Source organism: Neodiprion fabricii, chromosome 3, assembly GCF_021155785.1.
Source record: "Neodiprion fabricii isolate iyNeoFabr1 chromosome 3, iyNeoFabr1.1, whole genome shotgun sequence".
Taxonomy (NCBI): Eukaryota; Metazoa; Arthropoda; class Insecta; order Hymenoptera; family Diprionidae; genus Neodiprion; species Neodiprion fabricii.
Window position 1 is genome coordinate 32,663,883 of NC_060241.1, and position 12,126 is coordinate 32,676,008.

At 42.6% G+C, this 12,126-nt stretch overlaps 2 protein-coding genes across 2 annotated transcripts; both read left to right on the forward strand.

The window, feature by feature from the left end:
• Positions 1-1,722: 1,722 nt before the first annotated feature.
• On the forward strand, positions 1,723-4,661 carry LOC124177304 (protein obstructor-E). Its single transcript, XM_046559499.1, has 4 exons — positions 1,723-1,881; positions 2,892-3,248; positions 3,660-4,056; positions 4,172-4,661. The coding sequence occupies exons 1-4, from the start codon at positions 1,845-1,847 to the stop codon at positions 4,293-4,295; spliced, it is 915 nt and encodes a 304-aa protein (XP_046415455.1). The 5' UTR covers positions 1,723-1,844; the 3' UTR covers positions 4,296-4,661.
• Positions 4,662-7,079: 2,418 nt separating this feature from the next.
• On the forward strand, positions 7,080-10,514 carry LOC124177307 (protein obstructor-E-like). Its single transcript, XM_046559502.1, has 5 exons — positions 7,080-7,248; positions 8,124-8,318; positions 8,751-8,935; positions 9,018-9,250; positions 10,328-10,514. Exons 1-5 carry the CDS (start codon positions 7,200-7,202, stop codon positions 10,362-10,364), a joined length of 699 nt encoding a protein of 232 aa, XP_046415458.1. The 5' UTR covers positions 7,080-7,199; the 3' UTR covers positions 10,365-10,514.
• Positions 10,515-12,126: the final 1,612 nt, after the last annotated feature.

Below are 12,126 nucleotides of genomic sequence, written 5' to 3' on the forward strand. Positions count from 1 at the left end.
GAAACTTCATTGAATGAAACAAGCTGGTAATTCGCATAGAACATACAATGCCAACGCGAGGTGAAAAATTACCGAAGGTAACGAAAATCCGACTACAGTCCGCAAGAACTCGATGATCATATAAAACCATGAATATTTGAGCTGAAATTGGAAACCCGCAGAGCTAATTAATTACTGATGGAGGAAATTCATTCATATCGGTTTGTAGACTTTTGATGTTAACACGGTAATTTTTTAGAAATCAGGACGCAATATTTTTGCCAATTCGAAGTCAAGCATCACTTCCAGTCGAGCGTTCGAAATTGTATTTCCTCATCATTCTTCACGGCATACCATTTCTCGTGGGCATCACTAATTCTTTTTTGTTTACAGTATACCAATCGGTATATCTGGCCGTAGATTTTTTTCCGTAATAGCAATTCAAAATCTTTGTTGTCACGATGTGCTCCACTGTGCCTTTTGTTATCAGAAAAGAAAATATCATACTTCTTACCGTTCCATTTTATCTGTAGATCGCGCGTTAAGTTTCAGACTCGTCTGAATGATTCCAGTACAAAAATTGGTGCTATACTGCAACAGCTGCTGACTTCTCTTCATGCCTGATAATCATAGCAAAATATAATCTCTCTCAGAGCTGATCTGCGTCTTCTTTGTCCCAGCACAGCCACCGATAACTTGCAGGATAAAGTCAACTGCATCTATGGGTTCCTTTGTCCACATGATCATCGCGCAGCGTGCTTACACGATAAGCTGCAAGATTCACCTTGAAGGACTTCGATCATCCATCAAGGAATGAACAACTGCGTTTCAATTTTGGGTTTAATGAACCCTCGAGATAAACGTCGTGCCTCAGGTCAGCCACGCACTGCACGTGAATACCATCCAACATGCCTTTCGATTCTCGTTTTCGTTGAAGACGAGCTCAGAACATTTTGCATGAGAAAATATTTGAGTGGTTTGCGAGACCGCGAGAGTTCTTATTTGCGAATTTTTAAGGATCCTGTTCGAACACTCAGCCGATGGATGAATACCAAACAACCGAAAGGTAAGAACTGCAGGAGGAGACGTGAATCGAATGAAGGAGAACTCTCGTCTCATGGTCAAAGTTATGGGACAACTAAGCACCCGAACCGAAGAGAACATCAGTTATACAAACCAGCTTATACAGCATTGTAAAATCTCTGAGAATCTCTTCAATTAATCCGCTTCTAAGCAGTTCATAAAAAAGAACCGAATTATCCGTATTACATAGCTTCTTGAAACAGGTCAGCAGAAGTTTCAGTAATCCCTTGCCAAATCTCATTGTAGAGAATGCAAATGAACGTCGTGCATGCGATATTTAGAGAACAAGTCAAATCTGCGCACGTTGGTGTCGGCCTTGAACCGGTTGACCTACCGTAGCCAAATGAAATCCCCCGGAATCGTAAATACACTCAACAGCCGGACCTCTCCGATTGCGAATCGTGATTGTCGTCGGCGTTCGTCCGGGCTGCAAATCCCTGGGCTTCCATCCCAACGGCGACATGTCACGCAGTGTCGGGACATTCACATTATACGGGGCTGCCTGTCTTCTTTGTTCGATCCTCTGCACACGGTATCCGTCAGCGATGATCAGCCATACATACGCCGTGGTACCGAGCAGAAGCCCTATTCTCGACGAAGAATGTTGCAACTTGCCCGGGCGAAGTGGGGAGGCATATAAGGCCCCGATGCCTCGATCAGACCCCGCAGTAGCCCAATAGTGATCCATCCATCCGGACGCGATCAGCCAATACTTTCCACACGCACTGGCTACAGCAGTCTGACGTGTTCGCCGTTCGCGATCCTTTACCACCGGCACCAGGATGAACTTCTGGTTCCTTTGTCTCCTGGTTTGCGTCGGTAAGTCAAGACTCGAGAGCTCAGGCATAAGGGGAGGGTTGCGTTAACGAGTGTATACGAAGACCGGATGAAACTTGACTTTCTTTACGCGGGTTAGACTGTTTAATCGGTGTTATCCGGCCGTTACCATGTTGCACGTATACGTGCGTCCCACCTATATGCTACCTGTGTTACCGGTGCGGAAATCGGTTCTGAAACAATCGATCTGACCACTCGGTGATATTTCTCTTTCATCCCCACTCGTTTCTCCGACACTTTCTTTTCAAGTAGGTATGACAATTGATTAGCCAAATCTCTGCCTCGATACCGCGCATTGAAATTGTGTAAGCCGGATATTCCTCACGGGGTTAATCGCTTATGCGAAACGCAAGAGTTTATACCGTGATATTTGGCTATTTAAGGAAACTGCATTACGTACAGCGAAGCGGAATGAAAACTGGTTGACTCGAATCGAACTAAGATACTTCGATGACATTTAAGTTCAAACCGATCCAACCGAGTCGAGCGTACTTTCTCGCTTTCTTTTCGCACGAGGTCGCCCGGTATACCTGCACTCGTCTCTCTATGCCTTCGTGCAACGACCAAACGCCATTGCTGACCGTTCACGGACGAATTGGCTGCCTTGAAAATAACTCCGTTTGTCCTCTCTAACCCGTATGCATTCCGGTCTTTCTTTATCTCACGGCTGCCCGTTCTTCCGCGTCTAGGCGTGGCGATAGGTAAAAAATCCATACACGTATGAACACCTACGCGTAGAATTGCGCACATGTTGTACATGCGCTAGTTTATTTTTTGGTCCGTACGTGGGTGCGGTGCGAATAGGTGTTTCTACGAAAATGACCGTTGGGATCTAATACCGTAAGAGTTGACCTTGCTCCACTTACCTTCACGAAGAGCTTGGCGTATTCACCAAGATATTTAGTAGTTATTGCAAACGTTCCGATTCGCTCAAAATGCGTACGTTTATCCCAATCCACACAAATGCGTACTATATGCTCATGTTTCTTCAGGTGTGGCGACCGCGCAGCTTTCCAGAAAGGAACAGGCTGCTGAACAGGCCCGCAGAAGAGTTGGTATAGCTTCGAGATCCAGGGAACCAACGGACAGCAAACCCCAGAAGAAGGAAGAAGAAGAATACGACGAAGAGGAGTACGAAGAATCACCGAGTGCCATCAAGCAGTTCAAGTGCCCGGAACCTAACGGATACTTTCCAGATCCGGAACAATGCGACAAGTACTACGACTGCCAGGACAATAAAGCTCATCCTAAACTGTGCCCGGATGGACTTGTCTTCAACGACTTCAGTCCTCAGCAAGAAAAGTGCGATCTTCCCTTCGGCATCGATTGCTCAACGAAACCAAAACTCCGTAAGTACACGTAATTTCGATTTCGGGAAATTATCGATTTCTCTCATTCGATCTTCAGTCTGTTGAAGAGTGCAATGTTACCGTGTTGCCAAAGTAAATTTCTCTCAAAGTATTCCATAATTTGCCTCCGCTCGTTAAAAACAAACGATTCAATATTTGGCGATAGACTGAAGAAAACTTTCTTCTTGGAAGTAAATAGAAATCATCACGAGATCTCAAGCAATGACAACGTGTCGTAGAAGATTCACACAATTTCGTCCGAATGATTTGTTTTGTTGAACCCACCACGAAAGCTGTTCATTACATACCCAAACCTTGTATCGACATTTGAATTTCTTGATCTGATGTTGAGCATAATCTCACGTGTCACACAAATGTCGGATGAAATCTGAGCTTCAATATCCATTACAGAACCTCCCATGCCTACGGTGAACTGTCCACGCTTGCACGGCTACTTTGCGCACAAGGAAGCCGGAGTCTGCGACAAATTTTACTACTGCGTCGACGGGCAGTTCAACATGCTAACCTGTCCAGGCGGTTTAGTCTTCTCGGAGAAGACGGGAATTTGTAATTGGCCAGACGAAGCTCAGAAGAAAGGATGCGGCTCCAAGGAGCTGTTCAACTTCACTTGTCCCGCTGTCGACGATTCCGTCGCGGCGACGCATCCCAGGTATCCGGACGTTGAGGACTGCCAGTTCTTCTACGTCTGCGTCAACGGAGTTACCCCCAGGCGCAGTGGTTGTAAATTGGGTCAGGCCTTCGATGAAAGGACTGGGAAATGCGACTGGGCTAGAAAAATTCCCGAATGGTTGGTATTTTTACGTTATTAACACCTTTTGGGGGACGTTAATCGACACTAGGGTATTTGTATTTACACGAATCCATGTCTGAGAAAAAGTTAAAAACAAACGTTCAACTTTCAGCAAAGACTGGTACAAGGGTCAGTTGACGGACGAAGAATTAGATGCCCTGGAGAACCCGCCTCCGAAGCCTAAGCCATCTGGAGGATCTAGTCGTAGAAAAAGGCCGCAGAAAAGTCAAGAATAACTCTAATATACTTTAAGAATAAAACCTGTAATAGTTTTAATTATTATTTGTAAAGTATAATTTTTTTATTTCGAGATTGACCCAGTTAATGTTCTAACTAAAAAATTCTCTCACATCTTCTTGCCGTGGCTGGTATAACTAGGTAGAACTAGTCAGTACTTTCCAACCTGTTTTACGCTTTTGTCAAGGCTAAACGTCAAGTTATTTAATATTTTCCACAAACGATTAAATTAATCATTCGCTCGCGTATCTCCTTGGTGACAATTCCAAAGCTAATGGAGCCCGAAGCGATTTGGCTAAAGTTTCAGTTTCACTAAGACCTGTTTCTCTATACCTGTCTACAAATAAAGCACTCGTGTCGATTTACATTTTATGGTATTTCATGCATAATACAGGCATATTGTCGCGGCGAGTTGCTGGCCCTGCGGCTGTCGATCCTATGAATACCCGCAAAGCTTGTTTTAACGTTTCCACCCGGATACCAACGATACGCCTGAAATTATTTCGGAGCAATGAAAACCTCCTAAAAAAAAAAATAACGTGACAATGTAGAGTAAATTTTTCAAAGCTTTTCGGAGGAAATTAACGAATGGAAAATTTTTGGTCTCGTCCGTAAACATCCATCGACGTCACCGTGTCACCGAATCAGACTTTCGCCTCGGGTCTACTGAATTGAATTCAGTTTCATTGACAATATGTGCGCATAATACGTGCAGACCTGACCACATTTCATCGTAAAAAAACACACACGCACAACCTGTTCATGTAATTTGCCCTACATTGTTCGGAGGTTCTCGATTGAAATTCGTGTACCTAATCTGTAATCAGCGTCCGATCCTGCAGAGTGGCAAGATCGGTAATTTTGATGAACGCGGCTCATTATAGTTCGCAAATTTTTCGAACAAGTGTCAAGTACATCGACAGTGGACAAGAACTGGCCAAGTGATGCCCCGTAAATAAAATCTCGCGAAGTTTGTAGGAATTGGCAAGAAAATGTGAAAGTATCGAATTTCAACCAGTGGTTGGAATCTGGTTAGCCAAAATCACGAAGGTGTATAAACCGCATCCATTTCTTATATATCATAGTATAATACTTACGTACGAGGCACGGTGAGGTACCCACAACGTGATACACCAACGTAGAAACACGTTTATCATATGCACCGAATGCTTACACAGAAGCAAAAAGGCTAATCACCCTGAAATGCTAATATCTAGCACCTCGGCAAATGTCACGCTAAACTCACCATTTCTATAGATCGCCTATTCATTCAACCGTTGCGTAACTCGTCGAATAACGGTGACGTAAAAAAAAAAAAGAAAAAAGTCAAGCATCCTGAAGTGAATTTGACTAGAATCTTCTACGAAGAGCTTGGACGGAGGGTGAAAATAAAAGCTTTATACGTAAACATACGTCTAATTATCTCATCAATCGCGCGAGGTGGTACGCATTTGAATGATGAGCATTTTGGCAAAGTATACCATTATTGAAAAATGAAAGTGTGTCAGAGCATTGACTGAAAAGTAAGTTTCTTCCATTCGAATAATTTTAAGAGAGAAGTTTGTCCGTAGTTCGAAGAAATTTCTCACCGCACGTATATTTGTATCAAACCTGAACGTTTGACTCCTTCAACCAGGCTGGTGAAATATATTTGATTCCCAAAACGATGCTAGGCTGCAGGTATCGAGAAAAATGACACCGCATATCTGTCGGCTACAAATCGACTGGCGTATTATACACAGTGGCACGGTAATGTCGCGATGAAACTGTAGCGACTGCAGTAAAAGGCTGTAGCAGCTTTCACGACATCTGAACATCTGTTGACACCGTCAATAATCAGCAATGATTGCTTAAATCGCAAGAAGACCAACAGCTATCCGGCAAGATGAATCAACTTCATTTCTTACCGATCGACTGTTCGTTAGGCCTCGACAAAGAGGATTTTCAAGGTAAGTTACAAGTTCAGAAGATGCGTGCAACGTGAGGGCAGGTAAAAATAATTACCTGTTCAACTGGCTGACTTTTATTTTCGTCTTATAACTGCAGGCGAACATTCGTACGTAACGAGATATCTCACTAATGAGTATTTTTCTCAAAAGTCCTGAGAACTCGGTATTTTGTATTGTTAGACAATCAGTCTTGCTTGAACGATGTTCTACCCAACTACCGGTGAAGGTTTTTGTCGGCAAAAAGCATACGTACCGGTAGTTTGAAAGTGGCATTGCATACACAAGGGAAATGAATTTGTGGATAATGGTTGAACCAATTACCTTGAACGGTTGAAACATATGGCGCTTCACGACGCGAAAAAGCGGCACCATTTTGTTCAGGGATCAAAAGAGACCGTTAGCTAATGCGATCGTAGCATCGATGCACAATTATGGGAAACTTTCAGGAATGATTGGACCAATTGCATGCCATCCGCAGAAGAGTTCGGCGAAATAGCTGAACCGAATCGGGCGATTTTTTCGGCGATTCTTCGCTGACGCTGCTGTTAATTCTTACCGATCATGAATATCCGCAGGATTGGCCACACTGGATTCTGACAAGGCGTGACCTTTAAGATTTTCTCCACGAAGTCTCGGAGCGTAATGTTCGAAGAAAGAAGCTAAGAGAGACAGAGACAGAGAGAGAGAGAGATAGAGAAAAAGCGCGGCTCGATGCAGGGGTGAGAGGGATTTCTGATCACGTGATCATCGCTCTTCACGGTGTCTTTGAAGGGACGATATAGTGGGGAATCGTTCTCCAATAGTGGGGATTGACAAAGTATACCCAGTGGAGAGACGCCTTGACTGCAGTCTTTCGCGTCGAGACGCCTTTCCAAAGAGCGCCCAAAAATTATCTTTACATCAATAATAATCATTAGATAGTTACCCGTTCGATAGACAAGACAAACGATTAACATGACTAGAGTGTGTCTTGTGGTGGTGCTGGCTATTGCGGCCGTTGCATGTAAGTACTTTATACCTCCGCCAATGTCGCTCATCTCCACTTTTCTCCTCAAGGGGTCCAAGTATGCATAGTCTTTTTATGCAAATTTCTGCGACTCTCCTTTACGTTCGTTCGAACATATGGTAGCTGTAGGATAATTTTTCACTCCTATCAGAGAAACAAAGGGCATTTGATTCATTGTAGTAAATCATCACAATGCCCGAACGTCCTTAATTGAAGATAATTTTTAACGACTATTGCTCATTTTCTCATTTCAACGTCCGATCTTTTGACACCAGGAACATTATTGCGGACAGACCGTTTCTCTGTGGTAAAAATAAATGACGAATAGCGTGACATGTAAATATTACGAGTGAAATGCAACTGTATGAAATTTAAATTGGTAACTTTCTACGTTAACGGCTGACTGAATCGATCGAATATCTTCTCCCTTCTAATGCTAAAATGAAAAGAAAAGATATATAAACCGATAGACACTTTTCATTTTTCGAACCATGCCGGATCGATGTATAATCTCGTACTTCCGCGAATGCATCGATAATCGATAGAGTATACTGAGCACGTATCAAACGTATCGGCATGTGTCGGCCAGTTCACCATCATGGTAAACACTCGGACTATAGCTTTGCAGCACTTTCTAAAATGTAAATGATAGCGCTGTCTCCCTAAAGTTACACAAGAGGCTTGGAAATAGCTGCCGCTATCAATTGTGCAGCGAAACATATTACAAACGATCCAGGGACAAAGATAACGATCACCAATACAGAATTTGTCACTAATTAGGTACTCTCGGAGCGCAACTTTCCCGACCAATTAAAACATCGAATCGACGGATCAGCCATACATCTGATACTGACATTCGCGTTGCTTTTCAGCCGGGGCGTTCAAGTGTCCAAAGGACAACGGAGAGTTCGAAGATCCTGTGCAATGCGACATGTACTACAAATGCATCGACGGAGTCGCCACTCAGATGCTGTGCCCAGACGGTCTGGTCTTCGATCCGTTCAACCGCAAGATAAATAAGTGTGATCACATCTTCAACGTTGAATGCGGCGACCGCCTGGAATTGCGTGAGTTTGAAAATTTGCAAATACATCAAATTATACTTTCCTACCGCGATTCGCCGCGTTTCTTGCCGAACGTCAAATTAGCGTCTAAGATGGGAGAACATTTAAACAGTTCATACGGGGTAAAATCTAGGTAACAGTGTAGTGTAAGGCCCGACAGAAATGTTGCTGTAGGAAATTAACATCGCGAAGTGGGCTCGATTTGGGTTTTAAAACTCGGTTAAAAAATCTCAACTATTTTCCAAGAAAAGAAAGTTGGCTCGCTCTTTGCTCAACACTTGATTGCACGGTCGGGGAGGTTCATTAGTGTAACCGGCGACATGCAGAAGCCGGTACAGGATCGAACGTACAAGAAAGATCGTTACGCAACATGATCAGGCGGCTATGCCTTCAGCCGGTGATGATATAATTTATCCTCTCCTCTTTTTCGATCAGAGCCTCCTCAACCATCGAAGAATTGCCCAAGGCGAAACGGCTTCTTCGCTCATCCCGACCCGTCTGTCTGCGATGTATTCTACAACTGCATCGACGGAGAGTCAATAAAGATCCCATGCACGACGGGACTCCACTTTGACGAGTACACCGGAACCTGCGTTTGGCCCGACAGCGCGGGTCGCCAGGTAAGATTCGCTTCGCGTAAATGCGACGGAGCTTTGTAAGTCGGTGTCCAAATTTCTCCATCTTTCAATTGCCGTCGTACAGGGTTGCGGCAAGGTGGGCAACAAGCTGGCCGACGGATTCGAATGCCCGAAGGAAGTGCAACACGACAACCGCGACATGCCCGTCGATCATCCGAAATACGCCCATCCGGAGGATTGCCAGAAGTTTTACATATGTTTGAGCGGCGTGACACCCCGTGAACAGGGATGCAGCGAAGGAACGGTCTACAACGACGTTCTCCAGAAATGTGACGATCCTAAGAATGTTCCCGGATGGTACGTGAACACTGCTCGTACATGTAACTCGAATTGACAATTTTCACTCGTGACCGCAGATGCTGACTTATCGAAATTTCGATTCACTTCCCACGTCACGCGCGGCGTCGGAATTGATCGTTTCCTGGATTTCATAACTTTCTTCTCTGCTCTGTTAAATGACTTTTGTTTTTATTTATTTCATTTTGCTTTATTTATTATTTTTTTTGTTTTATTCTACAACAACAACAACCGGCCAAGCGTGAAAGAAAGTCTGATCAGAATTTCTCACATTTTTCTATGCGGTTTCGTTTTTTAGGTTCGGAGAATTTCAAGCCTATAAGACTACCCGCTTTCGGAACCGTCTAATTCGTAAACAAAATTTATCAAAATTTGGCCGGGATTTGATAGCTCGAGACTTAAATTATCGGATCGTCGAAGAATCGTCTCTACAGTGATCGATAAAATTTTACTTCACGTGTCGCCATTGCTCATTAACACATAATTTTTATATTTAGTGGCTTACGATGTCACAGGCAGCTCGATACACGCGTTTGACTTTCTCGTAGTCAAAAAGACGTTACAGAAGGGTCAATTTTGATTCCATACTTTCATAAACTCACTGACCATCCTACGTCATCAACTTTCAGCGAATATAAATAAATTTTATAACACTTTTCCGATCCTTACATTCGCTGCACAACTATGGCGAGAAACAAAATTCATTCGCTCCAATTTATTCCATTCCTCTATCTATAATCAAATTCGAACTCTGAATAACAGTGATATTCAACAGCACCCTTAATGTTTCATGTAACTCGACAGACCGTATCGCAAACTGTTTTTAATGCTCAGCTCCTTTGCAGTTAGTTGAGTACATCTAAATTTTTGACATCGTTCATTCGTTACAAACTAGCCGATGAATACTTTCAATACAAATGACGCAACGTTTTCAGTGAACTTGGTTCAGGCGTTGTGAAAAATAATCTAAAATTTATACAATACGTCCGAGACAATAGAAAATGGTTTGAAATGAGAATGAATTGTACGAAAGACGATGTTAAACTATTATTTACTCAATTCTAAAAACTATTGCAGTGAGGACTGGTACAAGGAAGATGCCGCTAAGCCGTGAAGAAATCTGTGAACGTTTCCTGTCCCGCATCGGGACCTCCAAAACGACTTCGTTCTACACGTCTCAACTTATTTTATACGATTAGAAAACGATTTAGATATGAATACAATCTTTGTAAATGTTTTCTAATAAACGGTATTTTCTCTCAAATGAAATCTCATTATTGCGTTAAAGTAATCCATCGTCGGTGAAGGATTCATTCGTGTGAAACCGACATCTAGATAAGATTATAGCCAACATCTCTCGCTCTCTTATACGCGAATCGTGCATTCAACTATGAAATTAAATTCAGAACTATGACGATGTTCTTATAATTGTAAAGACTTAGAAAAAACTATGCGGAAGTTTGGGTTTCTGATCGATTATACCCGTACTTAATGGCATCGACTCCGCGAATTCCACACCCAACTGATAAAGAAACAACTGTTGAAATTCACATAAATAATTAGTGCGAGGAATTCAGCGCGTGGAAATGCCTGACGGTATTTCAATCGTGAAATTGTTTTACTTCTTAGTTTTCTTTCGGTATACGTTATAATGTAGAACCGGGTGTACAAGCAAACGAAATTTTTTTCCGAACCAGGAGCGTATATTCGAAACAAATTTCATCGCAGTAATAAACTAGCGAGAGTGTCGTTGGTCGCTATGAATGCGCAGCGAGGCGAATCAGCGATAGCTTTCACTGGATTCGTAAGAAATCCGAGGGGTCCGGTTCTATCTTCCTTTCCTCGTTTTTTTCACAGACGACGCGCACCGTGACAAACTGGTTTCCGCCACGGTTTGCACTGAACCAGCGCAATTGATCTTGAGCAAATGCCAATTGTCTCGTCCTTGCACCACCCATGATTCTTTAAACATGACAACACACCAGAGGATACGAATGCTAATTGATAAATGTAATTAAAGCGACGTGTTTTCCGTCAAAGAGTTATTCACTCTTGAAATCAATTGAAATAGTTTCAAGTCAGCTGATATCGTTATGGAAATCACTCGTCATCGTATGGAAATCTCTTCGAAATCATAACGAGATCATTGAAAATCATGTCAAATTATCCGAAGTCATGTTAAACCCGCTACGATATCACACCGAAGTCATTCAAAACAATACGGAATCACTTTGAAACCATGCCATTAACAACGAGACCTTCGAAGTCAAAACACTTTTTGTATTTGAAACGCACGACGCCTTCTCTAACGGGTCGTATTTCGATCTTCTTGAATGTCTTATAAAACTACCTATCCGTAATGTTGAAACGTTCTAATATATTCACGAGTTGCCATTTGTGTTTCACCATACTTTATACGTTCCACGTAAAAAAACGACTCGAGTAAAAACTCGATTTTGCCTCAACATTTATAATCCTTACAAAATTAAAATGCAAAATATATAAATGAACCGGTAAATCTCGGAACAACTTACAGCTACACCAATTAGCCTGCAATTGCATTTTCGGAGGAGAGTCAAGTTAGGATCATATCAGATGTATGGTGCCCACTTTTTGCCAACTGCAAAACATCACCATTTAAATAAATATAAAATGAATGCTGTTCGTTAATTGTCTGTTATTCCTTTGACCTGTTAAATCCTTGAATTGACTTGCTTTCTGCTCACCGTTATCACTGCAGTTCCACGACTCGACCTCTGATTTAAGAAGCAACGTTCATAGATGGTAGTTTTGGAAACAGAGACGTATACAAACAACGGAAACCGTCTGCAGAGTATCAGTAATCTGTTAATCGGGGATAAGTTGGTTCGATTTAG

Excerpts from the sequence above, each read along its gene's own strand:
- LOC124177304 (XM_046559499.1), top strand. The coding sequence starts at position 1,845 with ATGAACTTCTGGTTCCTTTGTCTCCTGGTTTGCGTCG. Across the intron at positions 1,882-2,891 it reads TTGTCTCCTGGTTTGCGTCG|GTGTGGCGACCGCGCAGCTT; the intron begins GTAAGTCAAGAC and ends ATGTTTCTTCAG. Across the intron at positions 4,057-4,171 it reads GCTAGAAAAATTCCCGAATG|CAAAGACTGGTACAAGGGTC; the intron begins GTTGGTATTTTT and ends TTCAACTTTCAG.
- LOC124177307 (XM_046559502.1), top strand. The coding sequence starts at position 7,200 with ATGACTAGAGTGTGTCTTGTGGTGGTGCTGGCTATTGCGGCCGTTGCA. Across the intron at positions 8,319-8,750 it reads CGGCGACCGCCTGGAATTGC|AGCCTCCTCAACCATCGAAG; the intron begins GTGAGTTTGAAA and ends TTTTTCGATCAG. Across the intron at positions 8,936-9,017 it reads CCGACAGCGCGGGTCGCCAG|GGTTGCGGCAAGGTGGGCAA; the intron begins GTAAGATTCGCT and ends GCCGTCGTACAG.